At 52.8% G+C, this 26,302-nt stretch overlaps 1 protein-coding gene across 5 annotated transcripts in view; it reads left to right on the forward strand.

Annotated features, from left to right (window-relative positions):
* Positions 1-26,302, forward strand: part of RPTOR (regulatory associated protein of MTOR complex 1) — a 462,365-nt gene that overhangs the window by 306,258 nt on the left and 129,805 nt on the right. For all 5 annotated transcript variants that reach the window (XR_005212782.1, XR_005212784.1, XR_005212783.1 and 2 more), the window contains 3 exons: positions 8,797-8,897; positions 9,400-9,544; positions 26,117-26,192. Coding sequence is in view for 1 of the 5 variants with exons in the window: in XM_037810022.1 (XP_037665950.1) it covers positions 8,797-8,897; positions 9,400-9,544; positions 26,117-26,192 (322 nt within the window). In the remaining 4 variants the exon portion in view is untranslated. The remainder of the gene's footprint in view (positions 1-8,796; positions 8,898-9,399; positions 9,545-26,116; positions 26,193-26,302) is intronic.

Raw genomic sequence — 26,302 nt, forward strand, 5'->3', positions numbered from 1 at the left:
GAAAACACTTTTCTTACACTATTAGTATAATGTGAGCAGTGAAATTTTCATAGATACCTTGTATCAGGTTGAAAAAGTTCCCTTCTATACCTTCTTTTTAGAGAATTTATATCATGAATTTGTATTGAATTTTGCCATGCTTCCTCTGCATTTGAGATGATTGTACGATTATTCCCCTTTATTCTCTTAATATAGTGAATTACGTTGTTGACTTTCAAGTATTAAACCAGCCTTGCATCTGTGATGAACCCCACTTGGTCGTGGTGTACTATCCTTTTGATAGTTGCTGATGTTTTGTTGAGGACTTTTGCCTCTGTGCTCGGGAGGGAGAGTGGTCTTCTCCCCACTCCGTGGGCCACAGCCTCTCTCCCCAGTGGGTCTGCGTCTCAGCCTTGGTGATGGGCCCTCTGGTGGGCCCCTTTGGGTCCTCTCCCTTGGCCCTGGAGGCAATAGCTACTTTCCATCTTTAGAGTTCTCCTTTTCCCTCCTAGTAGTTAATCTCCGTTTTCTAGCTAACATGTTCTGCATTAGAGTTTTTCTGTTTTATCTGGTGGTGTGGCTTTGTCTCCTGGCTCGACCCTTGCTAATGCACGTTCCTTTGCGGGGTATATGTCTTTTTTCCTCTGGCTCTTTTAAAGGTTTTCTCTTTATCTTGGTTTTTGACAGCTCTAGTAGTTTGGGGCAGAAAGCCTTTGTGGGCTTCTCTGTGTTTTTCCTGCTTTGGGTCCACGGCATTTCTTAGACTTGTGCCTTGACACGCTCCACCTCAGCCGTTGTACAATGTACCTTTGAACATCGCGTCGGCTCCATCTGTCTTCTCTCCTCTGTACTCCATCATGTGCACTTTAGGTCTTCACAGTATCCGCTATATTTCTTACATACTTTTTCTTATGTTCCAATATTTTGTCTCTCTTTGCTTGATTCTGAGCTGTTAATTCCATCCATTGTATTTTTAAGTTTTTGGAGTTCTACAGTTTCCAATTTTTTAATAGTTCCTTGTTTTATGCCAAAATTTTCCACCCTGTACTTCCTTAAACATACTAAACACCATTATTGTGAAATCTAGGTTTGATGTTGCCATTATCTGAATCCTCTGTTGATATCTTTCTCTTGTCAGTTGGTTTTTGTATGTTTGTTTTGTCTTGTGTTTTGTTTTGTATTTGAGCATATAGTCTAGTTTCCTAATAATTGTCTGGAAATTTTTGATTGAATGATGGAAATTGAATACGAAAATTGTACATGTAATTTGAAGCTCTTGTTAATGTATTCTTCTGCTGAAGAGATTTTTGTTTGCTTCTAGAAAGCAGCTGGACTAGAGACGCTTAGGATCCCAGGTTACCTTAATCTACTCCGGGATTTGGGATGAGTTGAGGCTGGGCCTCACACCCTGTGAGGTCGGGATTCACTCCAGTTCATCCTTACTGCTAGTGTAGAACATTTAGGGTCCCAACCCAAAGCCCTTGGGAGTTTTGCCAGGGCCCCTTTGCCTTGGCAGCCCCTGAACTCCAGTTTTTGTTCTCCAGTCCAACGATCCTGTCTTGCTCTGCTCAGTTTCTTTGACTCCCAGTTCTGCTTATGGAATCACCAGATGTCTCCAGAAATAGAGCCCCATACGGCAGGCTCGAGGCTCTGGACTTCGCTCCTCTCCTGGGCCATGGCCCCACAGTCCCTCACAGCCTTGCTCACATGATTTCCCCCAATGTACCTGCAGCCATTTCTGTTGTTCTTAGCGGGAGAATTGTCTGAGTCACCTGCTCAGCCATTGCCACACCCCTGAAGATTCACATGTATTATTTAGGACCTCAGGGACTCTAGCCCTTTAGAGAACATTGCAGTACAGGAGAGTGTCTTCAGGTACAGCATGGGAAACTGCAGTTCGAAACCTGCAGGCCTTTCTGTATTTATAAAAATGTGATTTGATTTCCAACCTTGCTTTCTTGCTTGTTTTCTTATTCACTTTTCTTCTGACCACTCAGACATAGCTCTGCAGCCCAGTTAAGAGAAAAGCTTCTCTGGCTATAAAATTGAAAACTATCCACATTGATATCTTATATTATAGTTGATATACTAGTTTCCATGCACACTAAAATGGACTTTATAATCACTTAAAATCTGTGGATGGCTAGAATATAAGGCACCATATAAGAAATTCAGATAATGTTAAAATTTGTTGAGTTGTCATCATTTTATATAAAGAGAGATTGGAAAAGAATATCATGGATATGTGCCTTGGTTTGGTTTGGGAGAATGTCAGCATATGAAAAAATCTCAGTCTCACAAGAATGTATCATCTAGTGCAGTATTTCTTGGTGCTCATTTCAAATAGTTTCACCTTGAAACAATTATATTTTACAGTGAGAAAATATATGTGTAGATATTTTTAGTATATATGTGTATATATAGTTTCAGTGTGGAGTTATTGATTGAGGAAATGAATGTGCAGATGATACACATATAAACATATGTAAGGATTCCTTTCAAACTTTGTGGACTCTTCCTCCTTAACCCAGTCCCCACAGGCTGAGAACCACTCATCTTGTGGCCTTTGACTTACCAGATCTCTAACTGCTACACACTGACCTGGGTGTTCAAAAGTTACCTTTAAAAGAAATTGCTAGATTCATCTCCCATAGTTCTTTGTCACGAAATATTTCAAAGTAATGAATTCTTTGCATTAAGTAAACAGACCTGTCCAATGTTCTCTATGCCAGCATTTTCATAATTGTCATTTAAAGTAAAAGTGTATCCTATTTTAATAGAATTGGAAGTGAGATGATCTAAACTTATAAAATATTGCATTGTTAAAATATCTTCCCTTTTCAAAAAAACTTACTTTTCTTAAAAAAATACATATTTCTTTACTATGTAAGTAGTATGTTTTCAGCATAGATATTAAATACAGATAAGTAAAAAGAAAATTAAAGTCATCAATAATCCACTCTATACACTTGGGTGTGTTACCTTCCAGACTTTTTTTCTACATGTATTTGTGTTTTTACCTGACAGAAATGTCGCATCCCTTTTCGGAGTGAGTTACTTCAGTGCATTTAAAATTATTCAGTTTTGCGCATAGAGAATGCCTGGAGGAGTGGCCCCCCAAATGTTTGTGGTGCTTCTTAGATGTTGCACTCTGGGGCGTGTATTATCCTTGTTTCCTTTCATTGCTGAGTATTGTCCGTGGTCTGTACCATTTTCTTGGAAGCCATAGTTGATCACCCGACGTCTCGTTTATGGGAGTCGTTCGTCACCTGTCAGGCATGTCTCGAGCCGCTGGTACACACCAGACACCTGGGCCAAGTCCTGGGGTTGCAGGTTGGAGAGCGTGGGCTTTGCCTGCAGAGAGCTCATCTGGTTGAGGGCATGGCCTGGGCAGCGGAGTCGTTTACAGCAAAGCCGCTCACGGAGTTCCACGGGGACGTGGAAGCATCCTGGCGGGACCCCTGGGAGGGGCAGAAAGAGGCAGTGTGGGAATGTCTTCCCAAAGGAGGCGAAGCTTGAGCTGAGTGTTAAGGATTGATAGGTGTTCCATCGGTCATGAGGGACAGAAGGATGGGCCAACCAGACCTGATCTAGTTTGGTGTTTGAAGAATGACATGTTTAATATTGGTAAAACATGAAATATGGAGAGAAACAGCAAGTAATGGAAGGAAGGTGGATATGTTCAGATTGCAAATTCTATGTACCACTCATGCCGTTTGGTTTTCTGGAGAGCAGATTTGGTTGTTTTTGTGGGGTAAGGTTTTTGATTTTTTAGTTTGTTTTCCCCTGGAAAAAAACAAGGGACCTACAAGTATTTGGCAGAAGAGAAATCTAGGAGTGAACACGGAGGAAGAGACTGGAAAGAGTGGAAGGGGAGGGGAGCCATGGGTCAGTGGAGGCCGTATCCCTGCCCTCTCAGCAGACGGCAAGGTTTTGGGCTCTCTCCTGCTTATCAAGTTAGATGCAGCCTGTGCCTTCTTTACCAGGTAAGGGGTCTCAGTTGTCGAGAAGGTGACAACTAGACTGGGGCCATAGGCAAAGTCAAGTGACAAGTTCCTAGGATAGGGGACATGGTGCTGGTTGTAAAGATGGTAGTCGGGGTGTTGGCGGGCTCAGAGAAGAACGTGGTGTCTGAGGAGGACTTGCCTTAGCCCTTGAAGATACTCATAGAACTTGGGGTTTGGATGCTGAAGTGTGGCTAATCTGTAGTAGGGCCAAGGGGCTCTGGAAGGGTCCTCACTGTTAACAAAGATGTTGAAGTCCAGGAAGCTAAACACCAGAAAGAAACTGAAAGCTGGAGATGAGCCCATCGTTTTGTGGAAGGTAAAACTAAATCCCAATGGAGACAGCATGGTGAGGATTTTGAGGTGGCATGTGTTTTTCAAGAAGATATCTGCTGGATAACTGCCGCGTCTACTTTTGAAGTGCTATGCGTTTTATTTTAGTCCCTATTTTGCATACAGGGTTAGCCTTAGTGACTCAGAGCCGAGAAAGGAGATGCCAGGATTCTCTCACCACAGCACAGCTGGGCCTAGAGTTTGGGTTTTCTCATCTCCCAAATCAATGATCTCTTCCCAAACTACAGCTTTTTATACTTCTCTCATAAAAATTAGTCCTTGATTAGTACTTTGGATTTAACTTTTAAAAGAACCACCTTGTTTATTAATGAAACTCTTCGGAGGTGCAGAGAGACTTCTGGAATGAAATGTGATCTTTCTGGGTGGTTCCTCCCACAGGTCCTGCTTCAGTGATGGGTAGTCCACCTGGTCTTGATGTGGGCTCTGCAGTGGGTGGGCTTTGACATTCTTTTAGGATCTGGTATGGAAAGAAATCAGAAATAATTCCTGAGGTGATTTAATTCTAAATGTCATAGAAAGGGAGGGAACTTGAACTCCATTCTACCTTTCTCTTCCCAAGTAGGACCAGCCTGCTGAGTGGGGAAGCCATGTCTTGGATGTTAATTGATTAGTTGGGTTGATTTCTAGGTCTGTCTGAAATCTTTTAGCTGATGGCTTTGTCTGTTTTCACTATGAGCTCAATGAAGGAGATCAATGGAGACTTTAGTTTCAGGTAAAATAGTGGGAGCCTGGCTTTGCATCTGTCTGCACAAGATAAGGATTTTCAAAACACAACCAAATGCGCACTGACCTGACAGAGAATTGGTCTCTGTTCATTCCAGTGGGTCATTGTGCAGCAGCAGTGAAGGGCTGGAGAGCCAGACCCTGCCACCGTCTCAGCAGCAGCCCCCATTGCTTTTTTAGCGATTTTTTATATTTATTTTTTATCATGACAACATATATACAAATATATAAAACATTAAATTTTCTACTTTAACCACTGTTAAGTGTGTAATTTAGTGGTGTCAATTTATATCCCATTGTTGTGTTACCATCACCACCTTCTGCTATGAAAGCTTTCTTATCCCTCCAAACTGAAACCCTATCCCCATGTAGCAGTAACTCCCCATTTCTCTTCTACCCCAGCCCCTGTTCTCTACTTTCTGACCCTGAATTTGCTTATTCTCGATATCTCTTACAAGTGGAATCAAACAGCATTTGTCCTTTTGTGTCTGGCTTCCTTCACTTAGCATTATGTCCTCCAGATTCACCTGTGTTGCAGTGTGGATCCGAACTTCATTCGTCTTTATGGCTGAATAACATTCCAATATCCGGCACGTTTTTTATAGATACACTCGTCCCTGATGGACACTTGGGTTGTTTCCACTTTCTGCTGCTGAGTGATGCTGCGGCATCTTGTTTCCTGGACTGCAGTTTTCTTCTAACAAGGGATCAGGCCCTGAGAAACCAGCCCGAGTGGCGCCCTCCGGTTCAGATTCACTGGCTCACATTAGTGATGTGTTCGGTCCAGTTTTGGAAGGAGACCATGGCCAGGGAGTCCGTCTTTGATTTGGGCTTGTCCTTGCACGTTCCCCAACGGAGCGTGGTCATGGCCCAGCCCGCTGTGTCTGGGCTCCCACCCAAAGGTGCTGCCCCCGCGAGTTCATGGCCCCAGCTTCCCCCGGCGCCAGAGAGCTCCAGGAGGCAGAGCTGTGTTGTTTCCCATTGTTCTGAACTTTGACCTTATAAGCTTATAAAAACAAGAGAGAGAATCATTGCTATCACATGCTGAGGTTTTTCCCTTGTGATGGTCTTTCCTGGCATGGGTTTCATGTAATGGTGACCATAACGTATTTGTCTCGCTTCTGGACTGAATGTTACAAAACCAGCATTTCCCCATCTTGTTAAAATGTTCATAGACAGCAGTTTCATGGCTTGTGGGTATCTCGCTGTGGTCGCCCATCGTTTCCCTCTCCATGTCTCTGTCATTGGTCTCTGGGTCGTTCCTGCCTTGAACTGTTTGATCCACACGCACTGAGACTTTAGGGCACCCGGGGTCCCCATTTGGCATCTGTGGTGTAACCTTGAGTCCTGGCAGGGAGGTGGCTGAGGTGAAGCACCCAGGCCCTTTCCTGAGCTTTGTGTGTGCGTCCTCCAGAAGGACCGTGCCTGCTCACAGCCCCGGGCATCGTGTCTGAGTGGCCACAGTGGCTTATTTGGGCTTTTTCTTCACGTGGATATGCTTGTCACGCAAAGAGGTCAAAGCTCATTTCCCTCACACTTGGAGCATCTTCCGGAAAGGACCGCGAGCTTATTGAGGCGCTCAGCCCTTGGACATGCTTCCTGTGGCCTTGTTTGCACAAGGTGTGCCCTGGCCTTGCACTTTCTGGCCTGGACCATGCAGGTGTGAACCCTGGAATCCAGGCCTGGATAGGTTTGTGCTTCCCGTGGAAGAGATTAATGTTAACAGGAAGAGAGAACCTGAGGTATGGCACGTAGGAGCAGCCTTTGCTGGAATGTGTATCCCTTACATGCTTCAGCCATTTGTATTTTGCTGATTCTAGACAACAGCGTTTCAGCCGTGCCTCCCAGGGCTCCTGCGCCCACACTGCTTCTGGCCGCAGACAGCAGTTGCCCCTGGGAGGACCCCGGCTCCCAGCCTACCCGCTTTGTGCTGACTCCTTTATTGACAGTCTTTAGCATCATTTTACTAAGAGGGTTTTCAGTACATGAGTTTCTCCTCTCCAGATGTGGAGCCCAAGGCACCACCCGTGTGTCAGGGACTCCATGTCTTACCTTGTGACTCCCTCTCAGTGCCCCCACCTGCTCCCTATTTCCTAGGGGTGTGGCCCTTCCGTGGGAGGTGGTGGGGGAAGATGGGGTGCACTAGCGCTTGAGGCCCCAGGTGGGAACTCCTATCGAACACCTTCCTGCACCGCTTATTAAGCAGCCCAGCACCCCTCTCTTCCCCTCTGCTGGGGGGACAAGCTCTCCCAGGTGTCCGAGGATGGGGTGGCTGCCCGGCTCTGCTGTCGGAAGTCTGTCACCCCTCCACCTCCTGATGCTGGCGGAGAGCCCTGACGGGGGGCTCCCTTCTGAGAGGGAAGGAGCTGGTTCTGAGGACAAGATGCCTGGTGGAGGCTCCGCTCAGCCTGTGCTGGGGTTACCTGGAGGCCTTGACTTCTCTCAGACAGTGTGAAGCCTCTGCAAATGCACCCCACCCCACCCCCCACCCAATTTTTAAATCACGCACGGCAAGATCAATAACTTGACTGTTTACAAAACCTTTTGTCTGGGTAGACTTGAGTTTCACCCATTGAGGTAGACATTTTTTCTTGAATTTGGAAATCTAGTTTTCAAGGTTCCTGACATTCTTTGAGCAACAATTCTGCTTTAGATGAATATACTCATTTCCTACTTGAGGAAATGAGTAGAGTTTTATATTCCTGAAGGGAAAGTCAGGTCATTTAATGGAACAAAAAGTATAAGTGTTGCAGAAACAGACATGTTCCCTTTTTGGCGCTAGGATGTCAGCTTGGCTCAGCTCCCCGACTTGAGGCTCAGCTCTTGTGGGGGGGTTGTCCACGCAGAGGCAGGACTGTCAAGCAGTCCCTGTGATGGGCGTCACTAACCCGTTAGGGCTTACAAACAGCAGGAGTCGTGCTTTAGTCTCTAAACCAAATTACTGTGAACAAACGTTTTCCTTTGGGGAGGAAAAAAAGAGGATTCTGTCAGCTAGAATTACATGTGCTGGTGGTCAAGGGACTTCAGCCGCCCGGTGGATCGGGGCTCGGCTGCCCATCATCCTGCAGGCGCCCCAGCCGTGCCCCAGCGCCTCCGCCTCAGGGGCCCTCCCTCCCCACCCTCAACGGCGGTCTCGTTCATCGCGCCCATCCCCGTGCCCTACATCCTGCGCCCCCACGTGGGGTGTTACCTGTGTGCGTCTGTCACTCGTCACCTGCCCTCCCACTAGAACGTGAGTCTGCGAGCGCCAGGCCTCGGTAAATACTGAGGGTCGCTGCCTCCCCACGGCAGAGCAGGGGCTCGGAAATACCTGTTGCATAGTCAGCTGACCCTGGAGAACAAGACCCCCAGGACCCCCTTCCTGGGCTCACCGGGCTCAGCGTGCAGCGCTGCAGTGTCAGAGCCACAGGGGCGGCACTGAGGGTGCAGGAGAAGGTGCCTCCCTTGCAGCAGATGTGGAGGACCCCAGGAGCCATGTGCACCCTTCCGGGGTCCGGCCCCCACATCCTTCTGAATAGATGGGGAGGGGGAGCAGGGTGGAGATGGAGGCTGACCTTTTGAGAAGTGCAACTGGGTGGATGGGAGCGGATGAGCCCTGGGGCCCAGGCCAGGCAGGGGGTCCTGCAGCCACGTGCAAGCCCCCTCCCTCCTGGCCCCCCTCTTCTCTTCCTTCCCCCTCCTCCATCACTCCCCCGGCAGCCCCGCCGCACTGACGAGCGCGCATGCTGTCTTGCAGGATCCCCGGGCGGCTGAACGACCGGAGGACACCCCTGGGCGAGCTGAACTGGATCTTCACGGCCATCACAGACACCATCGCCTGGAACGTGCTCCCCCGGGGTGAGGCCATGGGCGGGGCCGTGGGAGCCGGGCTCCTGGGCCTGGGATAAGTAAGCTCTTCGCTGGTGAGGAGTGCTGGCCCGAGTGGGAGAACAAGAAGGGGAAGTTGTGAGTCTAAATGGGTTTCCGTGAGGACAAAACGGGCTGGCACGGAGTGCAGTGTGCTCCGTATACGTAATTGTTGTTGGTGCATAAACGATTGTTGTTAAATTATTTTCTGGGCAGATTCAGGGCGCCTTTCTCCACAGTCCTTGGCACTATCCATGTATGTTAAAACCAGAGCTGCCATTACAAGCCTGGTTTGTATATTCTGTTTGTTTACTGGTTGGCTGGTTGGGTTGGGGTTGTTCCTGTGTTCATCTGCCTGCGTGGCCAATGGGGGCTGCACACACTAGTCCCAGCTTCCTTGTAATAATTCTTGATGAAAGTCTGTTTGTTTATTGGGCTTTAACTGTTGGACGTGTGTCACTGAGGACACTTTTTGTCTTTTATCTGTCCTCAGATCTCTTCCAAAAGCTCTTCAGACAGGATCTGTTGGTGGCTAGTCTGTTTCGAAATTTTTTGTTGGCAGAAAGGATCATGAGGTCATATAACTGCACCCCGGTCAGCAGCCCGCGACTTCCTCCCACCTACATGCACGCGATGTGGTAAGACGGCCCTCTCTCTGCCGGCCAGTGCCCCCAGGAGCGTGTCTGTCTGTCTGTTTCCATTCCCGCAGCAGTGCATGTCCGACAGAGTCACACTGAGCAGAACTGGAAGACTTAAACCAAACTTGCAACCTCTAAGTCACATTAACAAGGAAAGCTCAATAAAACCTTCCCTGAGGATCCGTGCAAACAGGAAGTGCAGGAGACCCTGAGGCCGTTTCCCACCTCCCAGGACCAGGGTGGGCGGGAGGCCGATGAGGGGCAGGGACTCCAGAAACCAGGGTGGAGGAAATGTGCTCATGTGTATTCTGCACGTGCACGTGAATATAATCTTTTCTGATTGTGGGTTATAATTTCCCCCATTGCTGAGCCACTGCTGCTTCCACCATAATACAGTAGCGACAATAATAATAACATAGTTTGTGTTTGATCTCGACATCATAGCTGGAGACATCGGTTTCCTCCTGATCCCTTGTTTTCCTGTCAAAAGCAAAGTGGGGAGAAGTTCTGAAGGAAAAATGAGCCTCAGTTACGCCCGTCAGTGGAGGAAACCCTGACACAAATATTAATAAAGACTAATTCAGTTATGTTTAGCCTTAGCATTTCATGGTATATTTTTATGGTCAGGTTCATTTCAGCTAGTGGTTTTAATTTTATATATATATGTGTGACCATTCTCCTCCTGACACTGGGAAAGTGGAGAAACAAGGAGTTTTAAATTTGCTACCCATCATCCACTTGAGGAAAATCAAGAATGAAATACTCTTATTTATGAGATAATTCGAAATGCTTTGTACATAGCATAGCATTGAAAAGTTAAAACATATAGAATCCATGGTCTGTGTAAGAGTCTTTGGGATGAAATAGAGAACACTGATACGGAGAAACAGAGTTTAGAACAGACCGCTATGGCAGAATCAGCTATGCAACAGTTTCCATAACGTGTGAACACAATGGCAGATCACCAGGAGTCCACGACTTCATGAATAATAAAATCGAAGAGACTGTCCCGTGAAAAGCCCTCATAATACTTAAAATAAATAATTAGAATGAAGAGATCCACGTTTTTTGAAGAGTAGGTCTTCAGAGGAGCCTATTCCTTAAGAAGAGCAATGCCTTGAATCCTGTCTTTTTCTTCAGAGTCAAGCTTTTGTAGAAAAGAAAAAGAAATCTATTATAAAAGAAAAAGAAACGCTGAGTGGGGTCAGCGCTGCATCTGGCCCCAGGCGGGAAGCAGGCACCATGCCGGCCGGCGGTAGGAAGGGCCTCACGGGGCAGCTGGAGCTGCGTCCACAAGTCGACTCCTGCAAGCACAGGAAGTGCGGTGGGCATCAAGGCGGCCGCCGTGGCTGACAGGAGGGGCCCCGCTTTGCTCCACTCTTCCTTGCACCTGATTACCCCCAGAAATAAGTGCATGGAGACATGTTTCCTTTTAGTGTCTGGTTGGTTTCATCGAGTGTGAAAATGCTTCCTGTATGTTGCAAAGAGTGAAAAATATATATAGTATCATAAGAGAGAGAAGCCAGAGCCGGAGCAGAGAACCAGAGGAGCAGTTGGGGTGGGTGAACGGCCCAGGATGGGGACGCTGGGGAATGAGGTAAGTGATGGACACCATGAAATGATGCCACCCATGTCTTCTCATCGTGCTAGATAATTTTCTCTAGTTTGCCACTTAGAATTTCTGAACTCTGGAGTTTGTGTGTGTTTTAATATGAGGCCCAAAGTCTAGACGCCCAAAAGCATATCAGAATCCCACCCTCCTCGGTTTCAATACATTCCAGCCAGCCTGGGAGCAGGAATAGGCCCTTCCCGGATTGCTCAGCCCTGTGACTCTCACAAAGCGAGTCCCTGTTTGGGTTTACCTGTGCCTGAGGAATGTGGGATGACGCGGCAACCCCAGCAGCCCAGGTGAGCAAGAAGGTGCCTCTTGGTGTTCCAAGAGACATGCCATCGCTTTCTGACAGCCCCAGATGTGTGCTGGTTCTCCTTTCCTGTTCCTGACTTCTATAAGTGTTCCAGGGGTTCCTTTTGTGCTAATATGTACCCTGGGGTCTTCAGTATAATTTAGTGATTCAGCCTTCCTGGTCCACCATCCTCAAAGTGCTGTTTGTCACTTCATGTCCTCCCTTTTTCATTTGAGACAAGCACCGGTTTGCAGATTGGGTTCCGAGATGGCAATGAGTGATCGGGGTGCTATGATGAAGTGCCCTTGCATTGGCTCCTGTGGGAGGAAGGAAGGGGCAGAGGGAACGGTCAAGCTGCTCTGCAGTCTCAGCGGCCTTAGCCGGCCAGGGGGAGTTGCAGGGATGGGCTGACCCTTGAACTGTCCTCTGCTGAGGTGAGAAGCAGGCCATCATCCCCTCATCCGTCAGTCACTGGAGGCTCCCCCGAAAGGGCTCGGACAGCCGCTGCCAGCACTGGGGGGATAAGGCCTTGGCCCCGAAAGGGGCCGAGCCGCCCTCCTGGCACCCAGCAGGCTGGGCTGTGTTCCCCTTGCCCAACTCTTCCAGTGTGTCCCGCGTGTCTGTACTGTCACGTCCACGGGAGGGTCTGTCAGGGTTAGAAAGCAGGGAACAGCGTCGCTCTCTGGAGGAGTTCCTCTTTCTGGCTCCCATCCAACCCATTTCCGAGAAACACGTTTCCTTTCCTAAGCCAAAAAAGTGATTCCCTTTCCACTTAGTTTTGCAGAGCTTGTCACCCAACCCTGCTTAGACCTGTTGCATTTGCAGGGGTAGACAAGAACAAAGCAGTCAGCAGCACCCCGTTTTTCCTGTGGCCCAGGGAAAAGCCCAAGACAGCCAGCTCTGGGGACTTCCAGACCGTTGGGTGGTCACCAGAAGTGCAGTGTGTCCTTGGAAAAAATTGGCGTTCCCATTGTTCTGAGCTGCATGGGGGTGCCCACCCTTTCTGGCATGTTGTCTGGCCAAGGAGCCCTCCAATGCCTGCAGACCGGGGGGAGGGAAGGGAGACCTGCTCCAGGCCCTCGAATCCGTCCTGCTGGGCTTTATTGTTTCATAATCTAGTTTGATAGACATTTCTGATGAAGGCATTTGAAATATTTAAAGCAAGCTGCCGGGAGGTAGGTTGCATACGCCACCTGACGGCTGCAGAGCAAGGCTGTGCCATGGCGCTTGCTGAGCCCAGGGCCTGCGAATGGCCAGCGGTGGGTTTCTCTTTCACCTGCACGTGGCCAGCGAGCGGTATGTGCACTGGGCTTTTTGCTTTTGTTTTTTCAATTAGAGAAGTGGTAGGTTTACAGAAAAATCAGACCTTAGGTATATGTCCTGACAACTTGCCTGAAAGTGAGGGAGCCATTTTCTTGGTCATTTGGCCTTGTAGAAAGGAAGAGTTAAATATAGGTAACTCACAGTAAACGCAGACTCTTAATAGCACTGTGAATTTGAAAGCCCAGGGGGCAAATGTGCCAAAATGAAAAAGATTAGGTGCTGAAAGAAAAGAGAAAATCTAGAGTAAGAGGAATGTTTTCCTTTTTTCCAAAGGACGCACTGCCTTTAGGCAATTGCGTAAGGCCTGGTGACGGACATTTCGTAATAGGAGATCCCACTAAGCATCACAAGGTGAAAGCTAGAAATCCTGCTGTCTCTAGATGCATGAAGGAGGGTATTAGTTATCCAACAGCTTAAAACAGCGCTCGCTTATTGTCGCAATTTCTGAGATTCGGGAGTCTGGGTTCCCACTCGGCCCCACAAGCGTGCAAGGCCACCCTTGCTCCTGGAGACCGCCCCATTCCTGCCTGTGAGTCCCCCAAAGCCAGCAAGGGAGAAGGAGACCCAGGGAGCAAGCACCCTTCCCCTGTCTCGCAGTCACTCCATCACGGGCATCTCACCCCCTCACCTGTTCCAGACCCCAGGGACAGGCATCAGGTGCCACTGGACGCAGCACCTGGCAAGGGTCCCAAAGCCCACCTGAAAGTCTACTAAACGCCCTGAAGGCAGGAGCCAGAAAGCAGTGGGGCTGCTTGGAAAATGTGCAGAAGGAAGGGGGAGGAGGAGAAAACAGCAAAGCCGGAAGTGTCTGCTGTGGTCTTTGCCGAGACATAGGTGGTATCTTTGAAAGCAGACAAGTCACTACAAGTGATCGAAAGGTGGTAAATATAGAAGTCCTCATACGGTGATGGCATCACCAAGTGCCTACTATGTGCCAGACACACCGGGAACGCTTCCTGCGCATTGAGCTGTTTGGTCCTGGCGACAGGCCTCTGGGGAAGGGACCATTATCGTTGTCCAACTGTTGTGTCCTCCTCATGCCCATCTTACCAAGGGGAAACTGAGGCTCGAGAGGCACTGAGCAGCCCCCGTGGCAGGGCCAGGTGTGAAGCAGGCATTCCGGCCCAGACCATGGTACATGCTGACCCGAGTGCACGTGTGTGTCACGGTCTTCTAGACGTGTCCCTGGGGCAGAGGGCCCCACGCAGACGGGACCTCGAGCAAAGGAGCCTGTGGTCTCGTGTGCTGGAGGCCTTGTCATCTCCCGTGTCCGCCAGGAGCCATCTGATCAGAGCTGTATGGCCAAGGTGTGGTGAGGTGAGCTGCGGGTCCTGCGAGATGGTGCGATGCCCCGCCCAACACCCCTTACAGTCCGCTCTCATGCCCTGAAACAGCCACCTCACACCTGTGGGGACGGAGCCTCGGGTGCTGCCCTACAGCCAGGCCCCCTGTGCTGGGGCCAGAGCACCGTGGCGTTTCCCACTCACCAGCCACCCATACCCAGAGGTGGTCCTGCCTCAGCCGCGCACTCCCAGGTGGCACTGCCTGTCCTCTGTGCTGCTCTCTGCCCGTTCTGGCCCTGCACGTCCCCTCCCTCACCCTCCCCACCTGGGCTCCCTGGCCCACAGCTGGCTGTGACCTGGCTTCTGCATGCACCTGCACCTGTAGCCGAGGAATTGCCAACGAGCATAACTGATCAGGCACCCTGACTGGCTTTGGCAAGTAAAGTCACTTGTTGGAAAGTAACTTATAAAAGCAACACCTGGGAATGACTCCAGTACCTAACGGAATAGGGGTATTCTAGAAAGAACGTAACCTTAAAGTTAACGTTTATGAAGATTGATTATTATAATACAAAATATGTTAAATGATAAAAAGAGAATACTAAATTGTATCGTTAATATAATTACATCTATGTTAAAATATTAATTTTGCACAGAAGAAGTCATACTAGGATTTGACCACAGTGTCAGTGGAGCTTATGCCAGGAGGACGAGATTGGAGTGAGCTCTCTCCTTTAAAAATTGGTAGATATTGCTGCTGTCATTTAAAAATAGACATGTAGTTTTTTTAAAGCCTTTGAAATAGTAAAAACTATTTTTAAAAATTATTACATTTAAAACATTGTCATAAATGCAAAACTGGAGACAAACAAGAAATATGTGAGCATTTCTTCATGTTAAAAAAAAAAATGCAACTAGTAGAATTCGCTAAGGTTTAGTCCACAGACTTGATCTCATCTGATATTTATTAAGTCCCTAGTTGAAAACTAACTCACATACATTAGACTAAGTCCTGTGTTTGCTGCTGTACGAGAACAGAATTGTTACATGTCACAGATAAATTCACGAATAGCTGCACATCCACCATGTTCAGGGCGCCGGTGAGTCAGACCTTGTAAAGAACCTAAAAAGCCATGGGATTAAAGTGTGCACAGCGCCTCGGCCCTGGGGGTCGGGTCCTGGGGACGCAGCACGGAGGGGGCCCGACAGGGTCGCTGCCCTCGTGGAGCTGAAGCCCAGCGAGAGATGAGCTGCCCAGCCCGTTCTTAAGGACGGCTTCACATCTGTCCAGATCAGGGAAGAGGGTGAGTGGGCGCCGGGCCACTGTTGCCCCCGATGCAGATGCTCCCGTGCAGGAGTGACAGCCCCCAGCACACCTCCTCAGGATCCCTACAAGTTCGTTTCTCCGTAATAAATCCCATCCTCCATAATAAAAGCATTGCTTGGACATTGGAACATAATTACTGTTTTATTAAATTATGTGAGCATTTTCAGTGCACAAACTTTGTTCAGGTGGCAGTGGTGCAGTTGAGTGTGCCAGGCTTAGTGTCGGTCCCACCTTACCTTTCTTGCTCTCCATCGGCGGCCCCTCGAACACCGAGCCTTGGAGTCATCGTCTGCTCCCCAGTTCCCTCTGCTCACAGGTTCCCTCACCCTGGCCCGAGAGGCTGTGTGTGTGTGGACGTGCTCCCCGCCTGCTCCCCCTTCCCTCCTCCCCCCGCCAGGACTGCCCTGTTGCATGAGAAGGCTGGGTAGGCAGAGGGCTGCAGGGTGTCGGTTTTTTTTAGGTTTGAGGATCCCAGATACCACAAATATGGCTCGGGCCCCAAGGACACCCGAGCTTAGAGAAGGGAGCTGTTACACCGCGTGTCAGCTGAGAAATTCAAGTCAACCGGAGTAAAGCTCAGAGGAAAGAGCATCCAGTGACTCGAAAGGGTCAGGGAAGCTCCCAGCGGCAGGGAGGTCAGGCCAGCTCTCGGGGCAAGGAGGGCGAGTGCGGGTGGACCGTGTGCTGGGTCGGGAGCACCCGTGTCGGGCAGCAGGACCCTCGGTGGGAGAAGAGGAGGGGTGCCAGTGTGGCTGGAGCAGGCCGTCGGCTGCACCTTGTGCACAGCGCCTCGGCCCTGGGGGTTGGGTCCTGGGGATGCGGCACGGAGGGGGCCTGACAGGGTCGCTGCCCTCGTGGAGGGGCACACAGGCGGGGCCTTGTGTGCGGGGCAGGGAGAGCGAGGCCCCCGGGGCAGGGCCGAGTGAGGTTGGTAGTATGAAATGGTGAGGAGCAGCCGGTGGCAGGGGCCTGGCTTGGGGGGAGATGGTGGGCCCCCAAGCCGAGGCAGCAGCATGTGACATGATGGGAGGCATCAGAGTCCAGAAGTGTTACTTCTGTTCAAAATGCCAGGCTTTGGGGACTAACTGTCCAGGTAGTGAGGAGAGGCCGCGCAGAGGACTCCTCCAAGGTTTGTGGCTTGGAGAGCCGAGGGGCTGCTGCTGCGTCAGCCCAAACTGAGAGCATGCACGTTGGCGGTGGGGGTGCGGGTGGGGTATGCCCGGCAGGAGGGGATAGACTGGGCTCTGGCGTGAACCTGCCAGGTGGGAGGGTCCAGGACAACCTGCAGGTGAGTCCAGCGAGCCGTCGAAGGCGCGAGGCCAGAGGCCAGGAGAGCCGGAGGGCAGAGGCCTGGGGGTCTGGCATTTTGATGAGGGTGAGCTGCTCCCGTTGACAGAGCAGCCGGGCCGGGCGCCTCCCCCGCCGTGTGACAAGCTGTCTAAACCCCGCGCCCGCCCTCAGCACAGGCGGAACAGGGTTGGAAAGGAGACGTGGTTTGTCCAAAGGTATGCGGTGAGCAAAGAGCCGACCCCAGCCCTCTGGGCCCCGACGCCTGGCACCTCCTCCGATGTGCCTAGAAGGGGGCACGTGATGTCACAGCCCAGGCTGCATTCTTGTGAGATGACGGTGGCTCATGGTTAGCGGGGACGAGGGTCCCCCAGGCTGTTAGGAGAAAGGGGCTGGGCGGCGTGCTCCTTCTCTTCCGCGGCACACGGTGAGCCCTTCTGTGGTTGTCCTTCTGTTTCACCAGCAGATAGAGACCCAGGGTGGCTGTGCAATGTCCTGGTGGGCACCAGCGGCCACTGGCGTGAGGGGCAGCCTCGTTTGGAGGAGTGGAGTGTAAACAAGTGGCTTATTTGGAGCCTGCTGCTGGGTGCAGGCTGGTCTGAGGCCTAAAGGCCCTGGCAGGTGTGAGGCACCTCTGGCCGCAAAGGACTTCCAGGCAGCAGGGGCTCTCGCCCCAGCCCTCTCCTTGCTCACATACCCCGTGGGAGGAGCACACCCACCCAAAGGGTTGTCCCAGGTCTCAGAGCGGAGACTGGGTGGGCCGACTGGGGGCCCATGAGGCAGGCATAGTTTGAGCTAAGAGGAGGGGTCCTGTGTATTGCAACAGGTGCTAGGGGTGTGTTTTAAAAGGGGGTGGGCTCCCACGAGTGAGACGGAGGGCATGGGCGAGGGAGAGGGTGCTTTCGGAGCAAAATTTAAGGTCAGGGTGCCCTCAAGGAAGGCCGCGGTTGCTGAGTGCAGGGAGAGTGGAGCCATGTTGCCCGCTGAGCAGCCGGAGGTGGGGTGGAGCCGGGGATCTGCCAGGGCCCGGGCAGCAGCCCAGGTGGGGCTCACATCTCAAGGCCGGGGGAGCTGGAAGCTTCTTGGCAGGAGCAGCCTCATCAGATTTGCTAGTCAGGAGGGGCAGAACAGGGGTCAGACAGACAGTGGGAGCCGGGAGGAGCCAGGTGCCCATAAACAGACACTCCGTGTAGAGAGGCCTGATGGCTTGCGCTGAGGCAGGGTACCCTGGCATTTACCTTTGGGGGTATCCTCATTCACCAGCAAAGAGAAAACCCTGCAGCAGGTGCTTCCTCCCAGCAGGAGGTCCTTCCCCGTCGTCGCTCTGGCCCCGAGGCCACGGGCCCCCCAGGGTGACAGACAGCAGCCCATAGTGACCAATCACTGGTTTTTCCTGACTGGCCAAAAATTCAGATTTTTGAATCTAATTTGCTGATTTTTAAATGTTGGCAGGTAACGCGGTATTAAAATTTCTGAGGGCCAAACCAGACGCGCCCACAGACTGCCCCCGGCACACTCTGGGCCAGACGAGAATGTGTGAGGGCAGAAGGTGTTCACTCCTCGCGCCCAGCACCCACTGCCTCCAGGCGTCCGGGGCCCCTGGAGAGTCTGGCCCCTGCTTGGGCCTCGGGATGGCTGGCTGGGCCTCTCCAGTCGGGAATCTTCTGAAGGGCCTGATGCCGTGGCTTCTTGGCTATAGGCACTGGGAGGTGCCAGATAAATAAAACCAAGTGATCCTTTTACAGAAATCCATGGCGACTGATTCAAAGAGGGAAAACCACATGCATGTAGCACATGTTCTCCTTGGATGGGATTTTACTCCCTAACAATGATGCCAGCCTGAATCTGTCACTGAAAAGTAAACATTAGTCAGTCCCATTAAATGCTGGAAATTATACGATCTGCCTACTTTGGGGATTGGCTATAGAAGCAGGCTTTAGGTTTCTAGAAGCATAGTCGTAGGAACTAAGTAGTAAAGGAAAGAAAAGGCTGGAGATGTTGTTTGGTTGATTAGAAGCCAGGACGGTGGGTCCCTGTGACGTGTTCATTAACTCGGCACAACAGGGCCACCCCGTGCAGCCGTCTCTGCAGTGCCGGGAGGACCCGGGGGCCGTGCAGCTGCTGGGAGGACAGGGAGGCCGGTGTCCTCGCGGCCCACCTGGAGGCTGAGGCACCGGCTCCTCTCCATGACCCACGGGGGCTCATGGGCTGGGAGGCAGGTCCCCACCCCCAGCCCCCAGTTCTCCAGGCTCCTCATCCTGCCAACGAAAAGCAAGGTGAGAAACCTGGATTTCTCGGCCTGTTTAAGTGCCTTAAAGTATACAGGAAATTCAAGAGAATTATTTTAGGGCTAAGTAGATCCCCCAAATTATGAGTGAGTGACAATTTTCAAAATGCTCTTCCCAAGCTCTGTCAAAAGACACTGTCTGTCATTACGGCGACCGTCACATGGCTTTTCTTCCTGGTCTGGAGGTGCTGAGATGTGTTAGTTGGGAACCCAGAAGTCCCATGGTCTACCTGGGGGGGTTCCTTCTTCCTTCCCGTGGTGGCCTGAGTGCGTGTGGTGCAGGCGGTGCTGGTTCCAGGGGCCGGGCCCTCCTGCCCATGGGGTGCGCTCCGGCCAGCAGACGGTGAGGGGGAGCGGGGTACGGGCAGCATGGGTCATGCAAGGGTGCACTCGGAGGGGGCGCGTCTCATTTCCCCCCGCCCACTGGTCGGTGTCCGTCCGGCCCCATCGAGGGAGGCCGGGAATGTGGTCTCCATCCTGGCTGGCTGGTACCCAGCTCCAATCCCTCTCCTTTCCTGAAGGAGGGAGCGCATTAGGCTCAGAGCCAGCTCCCTGCGCTCTGTGGGTTTTGCCAACCACAGTGAGGCTGTTGCTTCACTTGGCATCGGTGTGGCCCCTCCACGAAGGAGGCAGCAGGGCGTGTGGGGTGTGCTGTGCCATCTGAGCGGTGGAGCACTGTAGAGCTGTGCTTAGAGCTCCTTCTCCCCCTCATAAACAGACCAAAGTTTGCACATCCCCAGGGAATGCACAGGAAAGGTAGGGAGAAGAGAGCATTTGGAATAAATAATTTAATTTAAAGTCTAGTTATCATATTCCTTGGGTGGTGATGGAGAGGTTGAATTTTTAGCAGGAGGACAAAGGGAACAAAGTCTAACAAAAATTGAGGTTAAAGCATAAAGTAATATACACTTACACTTTGCTTCAGGCAGGGGGACTAATGGTGAAGGATGCAGTGCCTGTTTCCTATTTAATTTTTGATGCAAAGCCATCGGGGAGCCGTTCCCCTGCACTCTCAATTTCAGTGGGTCCTGAAACCCACTGCATTTCTCTGCGCTAATAGCCTGCACTTTCCATTCCCGTCAAGGGCGCCGCGTCCAACTAATGGGTCAGTGCAGGGGCGGCCGCGCTCCCTTGGCAGGGTTTCTGTGCAGCCGCTCCTGGGTGGTGCCGTCAGGCCCGTTTCCTGCAGCAGAGTGACCAGCTCAGAAGGCCCTGCTGCCCCAAGCTGCTGGACGAGGGCGAAGCCTGGGATTTCGGATCTGCTGGCCACAGCTCCCCCCATCCGCTCACTCTCTCCTCAGCATCGCCGCGGGCTGTGCCAGGCACCAATCCAGACTCCGCCAGGCCCCTCCCAACGTCTGCTCCTGCTGCCGCGGCCTCATGCTTTTATAGGACTCTCTTTCCCACCCTTTCCCAGCTGAGAATCCCAAGTTAAGACTCCAAGTTTATCCTGACTTTATCCTGGAAAATGCGCCTGATTTTATTCAGCTAAAATGATCCACAGAGAGCATGCCCAGATGTTCTGCTACTAAAAAGGTTGTCACGCAGTTTAGAGTTCACTGGGACCTCTGAGGTCATCTGACCTGACTCTTCCCTTTCGTGTAAGTAACCAGACGAGGCCCGGCATGTCGGTCGGTGGGAGTGAAGGCGGCCGCCCCCTGCTCACCCGGCCTTGCCTTGGGTGGAGCCGTCAGCAGCCCCCAGCCCCACCGCCCAGCCCTGGCCTGGGGCCCACTGCAGCCCGTCTGCACTGCCGAGTGGACCCTGCCCTGCGCTTTCAGTAGGTCTTAGGTGTCCTCACAAGCCCGTTCTCCTGCTGTCCTCCCCGGCCCCTCGGACACTCGTGGCGTCAGGCGGTGTTGCTGTTCCTTGGCAGAGAGCCGCCCCTTTCTCCTCGCACACTTGCTCTGTGCAGGGTTCTTCACGGAGCCCTTAGGTACAAACACAGGGACGCCCATCCGCAGCTCTCTGGGACTTGAAACGTGCCTCTGGGTCAGGGACCAGACCCCAAAGTGGCTGATCTGGGTGGAGCCCGAGCCTGTGGGGACGAACATTCCAGGGTGCTGCAGCCCCTCCTCAGAAGGCTGACGGCCCGGCCTTGCCGCCACCCTGGGTCTTGAGAAGGCTTGGGAAGGCCCTCTCCAGCCCCGGCTAGCTCTGCTGATAGGACCTTGCAGTTACCAGGACCTCGCACAGTGGCCAGGGGCATTTGGGATGGGCTGGGGTCTTCCTGCCTCATGGCGTGGATGAGGTGCCACCCCCTAGCACTCTCGAGGGCACACACTGCCCCGGGTTTCCAGGCCTGAGCTGGACCTTGTGGACCAAAGACCCCTCCCTGATCGGTATACATCTTCCTTCTAACGCCTCAAATTAAAGCTTTTTATTTGATTAAATTCACAGAACCTTTATAGGGTGCAATTGCAGTAATCGACTTTGCTTCTGTCTTAACAAAGAGCAAATATCTCCCTGAGCACTGCTGAACAACCATCCTGTCTGCAGTCGGGCACTTATCGAGCGGACGGGAGCTGTTCATCGCCTGTGCTGGGGGGCAGTTTGATCGTCTCCTGATTACCTCTTAATTATACTGGCAGGGGAAGGTGTGCGTGTGCACAGGGTCCTCTCGGAGGGAAATGAAATATGAGCGTTATATTTGAGTAATGGAAAAGTTCTTTAGTTCATCCTGAATTATTACTTATTTTCTGGATCTTTAAGTTTTTAATTTTCATTTTGATCCTTTATGAAGATATCCTGAAAATCTGCGCCATCACACGCTGACATGCAGTTTCATTAGTCTAGATAAAAATACCGTGGAGTCCGTTAGTCTCTCAGGAAACCCGGTGGGAGGCAGAGGCTGCCAACTAGGAAACCAAACCCAGTGCACTGATTATCATTTTGTTTCCAGGAGAAACATATTTCTAGAAGAAAGAGAAAATAAGAATGAAAGAATTCCTACATCCATGGGAATGGATGCTTTTTAGTCTGTGGCCACAGAGAAAGTGAGGCGACTATTTGAATGCAGTTTAGAATGACTGAATCTCACGGCAGAAGCAGCCCAGCTCCATTCCCGCCCTGACTCCGCGGAGGAGGCTCTGTCTCGGTGGCCTCATGAAGACCCCAGGTGGGGGTCACACGTTACCCCATCTCACAGATGGCAGGCGGACAGCCCGGAGCTGGGATGGGGTGCGGGTGCCCAGCCCCAGGCCTGTCTGTGGACAGGAGGCCGACCAGTTGGATGGAAAGGGCCAGCCCCTTCCCCATGACCAGCTGTCTCGTGGCAGAGGGCCTGCAGCCCAGGCCTCGTGGCTGGCTGTGTGGTGCTTTTCTTGCCCTTCACCCTATTTTTTAGGCCACACTGGGCTGCTCTGTGGGCTTGGTGGTTGCAGCCCCTTCCTTCACTCTCATTCCATAAATGTGTGCCAGGCAGCTAGGTGCTGGAGCAACCACGGATGCGTAGGAAATGAAACTTGAGACGCAGAAGGAGCCAGCTGTTGCCAGGCCTTGGGTACCGTGTTCAAGCTGGAAAGCAGAGGGAAGTGTGGCAGATGGCCCGGGAGGGGCTGAGAGTGGATGCGGGGAGCCGGCGGGGGGTTCTCCTGGCCACGCCTGCGGGCAGCAGGGAGGGCCGCAGTAGCATGAGGCAGGGGCGGGAGGCTCCCAGCTCTCACCCGGGCCAGCAGGTGGGTGGGGAGGCCGCCCCTGAGCCTGGGCCCTCCAGGGAACTAGCAGGGAGCACTCGGTTCTGCTCCAGCATGCCTGCTGGTCCTGCAATGGAGCTGGGGCTGGGGCTCAACGGAGAGCTCGGAGAGCTGGAGCAGGAGATGTTGGTGAATGGACGGCTGGAGCCGGGAGTGAGCAGGAGCTCTCGGGAGGAGTGTAGGAGACGAGGGGCCGAGAGCCCTGGCGGCACCGACACCAGGGTGGTCTGGCGCTAGGAGGCTGGGAGGAGGCTGGGCCCCCATGACAAGGAGGCAGAGCACCTGGAACCCAGAGAGGGGAAACCCTCAGGAAGGACGGGGGGTGTCGAGTGGTGGGAAGTCCCCAGCGGGCGCCTCAGAGGCCGTGTGGGTCTCGCTGAGGGCAGCTGCCCTGGGGGTGGGCGAAGACCTGGCCGGCGGGGCGCTGGGGCGGGGCGCTGGGGCAGGACTCATGGGGAGGCCGTGGGGACCACAGAGCCAGGTAGCAAGTGGAGGGAAGATGGAGAAATCGTGGCAGACTCATAAGCCAAGGTTCCAAACAGGCGGATTTGGCCTCCTTTAGAACTCAGCCCTTAGCACCAATGGAGAGCCCTCCCTGAGCCCCCTGCCTCGGCCCTGCAGCCCCCACTGTGGAGCCACTCCTAGGGGCTGCAGGACCCCTGAGGTTCTGGGCCACCCCCTGTCTCTCCCCTCGGTCCACTCCACACCCGCCACACTGGCCTCCTCGCTGCCCCCTGCACACCAGGTGCCCTCCTGCCACGCAGCCTTGGCACCGAGTCTTCCCTCTCCGAAACGCCCTCCCCTTAGACAGCCACATGGCCGGCTGCATCTTCACGTAGGAAGCTGTGATGATAAAGTCTCAGATACGCATGTCCACATGTGGGGGAAGGCACAAGCAGCCAGAGAGGACGGTTGCAGCAGGTCCCGTGTGGAAAGCCCAGAAGGGGCACCCTCTCCCTCTTCTTGTCCCTACACAGCTCCCTCCTTCCTCCAGTCACCCGACCTGGGCCAGCCTCATTCATGAGGAGGAGTCAGTGCCTCCACAGCCCACACCCTAGAGCCCCATTCCTGTGCTCATCACTTCACCCCTGTGGCCTCAGGATTGGCAGGTGGGGACGGGACGGGAGAGGGAGGCTGCGGCAAGAGACGGGGCTGTGCAGGTCGGCAGGGCCCGGGTCACAGAGGGCCCTCGGCCGTTCCCAGCCGGAAGTGCCTAGCCGAGTGCCAGGATGGAAACCTGGTGCTCGAGTCCCCGGGGGGGAGAACACGGGAACCCCATGTCGTCCCTGGCGTGGCCCAGCTGGGTCATTGGCGCCACTTGCTGGAGCCCTGCCCAGCCCTTCTCCCACAGTCAGTGACCACGGGCGCGGTCAGCACGCTTTCCATCGGAGCAGCTTACCAGAGGGGCAGTGCGCGGCTGCCTCTCGGGCTCATGGTGGGGGTGCAAAAGGAGCCTGGCCCATTGCGGCTCCCAAGGAAAAGGAAGAGAGAATTGTGCGCCATTGTGGAGGTTAGAGGGTCTCTTGGCAAACAAGCATGGTTGGTGGCACTGTAACAAGTAGAGAAAAAAAAGAACTGGGCTGGTGGTGTCTCCTCTGGCTCTTCCCCGGGGCTGGCGGTGTGTCTGGGATCAGCAGGTGACGCCTGCCAACTTCCTGTTCACGGGGGGCGGGGGGGACGTCAGAGGCTCCCGACCCCTGAGCAATGGATAAACTCAGGCCAAGGAACAAGCTTCCAGGTGCACCTCGGGGACCACTCCACAGTGCTGTGGCGGGAGAATGTGGTTCTTCTGGGGTCGGCGAGATGCAGCGACAAGGACACAGCTTTGGGTTCTCACTCCCCCACTTAGTGCGTGCTCGTGGCAGTCCCTCTGCCCTCTGCCCTTCCCTAAAACGGTGATGCCCGGGGCGGTTCTGAGGGTTGTACGCGATGCCTTGGAAAGCCCACAATTCAAGGATTGGCCCTGAGAAGATGCTTGTTGTCTTCATTACACCCATTCTCTATGCTTTAATCATTTTCCTAACCAGACTTTTTAACCTACCAGACTAGTTATTAGCAAAGGAGCAAGACAAGCTGTTAAAAAGCACAGCAGTGAGCAGTTAATGAGTGCTGACCTTGCCAAGCAGTTGGCACACACATCTCATTAAGTTCTTGGTCATTTGAGGAAGGGAGTGCTCTCTTCACGATATAAATAATGAAACTGAGGCCTGGAGAAGCCATTTTTTGGAATTTTTTGGAAACTCTGTAATATTTTTGCAACCTTTCTGTAATTCTAAAGTAGTTCAAAATAAGGAGTTTATTTAAAAAAAAAAAAAAACTCCCCAAATTGCAGACAGGAGAAGATACTGAACCTCACTGAGAACTTCAACCTGTCTGGCTTCAAACCCAAGCCAAGCATGTCAGGTTTCTCCTGTGCTTTGGGACCATTTAGAAGTTACCCAAAGGAGTAGATGCTTGCCAAAGAGACGTTTGTGGGAGCAGCTGGACTACGTGGAGAAGCCACCGCACCGTCCCCAGAATCCAACAGCGCGTGTTTCTGGAGCAGCCTGGAGAGGCCTGCAGGGTCTCTGGGCCGCGCCACGGAATTGGTCAAACGCAGGGTCTTGGGGCTGGCGGAGGCCATGGGCCTGCCGAGGGCACTCCTCTCTGCACAGACACGTGGGGTTTGGGATGAAAAGACCGGAGGTGAAGAAATCGCTTGAGCCAGGCCCTGGAGCCAGAGACGGAGGCGGTGAGGATGGCCGAGTTCACTCAGACACGAGGTTGGCGCCGCCCGGCCCACGCTCGGGGTGGAATTTGCAGCCACCGCACCCGAGTGGCCGCTGGGGCCAGGCAGTGCCGCCGGCAGCCGGGGGCTGCATCCCAGCCACTGCGAGCGGGCCGTGGCCGTGCCAACAGCTCCAGGCCTGAGCACCCGGAGGCCGCAGGCTGGCCCTTCCCTCTGGACCCGAACTCCTGCTCTTGCCTGATAAAAGCATCGCGCTCCGGCCGCGGCTGCTCCTGCTGCTCCCCTTGGGCGGTGCTGGCCGCCCCGGAGCGACCGCGGTTCCCACAGGGCTCCGCTGCACAGACCGGGCTGTCGCACGGAATCTGTGAGCATTTGAACCCGAGAATGTCTGCACTCTTTTATAAGCTACGTCAGAAGCTGGGAAGGTTCCCTTTATTTTCCCCAGGCAATTTTCTCTTTTTATTTTAAGGAGAAAAAAACGTAAACAAACATAATGGTTAGCGTGTGTCACCACAGCAGTGAGAGCCAAAGTCACCGTGCTCCGAGGCGTTGCAGATCATCCTGCTCACGTGTCCCTTCCCTCCCTCAGACCTAGCAGCACACTTCTAACCTGCCCCGGGCCCTCAGCTGCCAAGAGCAGGGCGCCCCGTGGCTGTGTGGGGTCCTGCGTGGTTGAGGCGCCTGCCCATGCAGCGAGGACTAATGTGCTGTGGCTCTTCCCCTCTGTTCTCTTCCCAGGCAAGCTTGGGACCTTGCCGTTGACATTTGCCTCTCCCAGCTGCCGACGATCATCGAGGAAGGCACTGCATTTAGGGTGAGTCCCCCGGGATGGCACCCCGCTGCACAGCGTGGGGGTCCACGGCTCTGGGCTCCTGGCTCCGGAAGCCCCAGTTCACCCACCTACAAAAAGCGGAAGAAATTGGG

This window comes from Choloepus didactylus, chromosome 18 (genome assembly GCF_015220235.1).
Source record: "Choloepus didactylus isolate mChoDid1 chromosome 18, mChoDid1.pri, whole genome shotgun sequence".
NCBI classification, from domain to species: domain Eukaryota; kingdom Metazoa; phylum Chordata; class Mammalia; order Pilosa; family Megalonychidae; genus Choloepus; species Choloepus didactylus.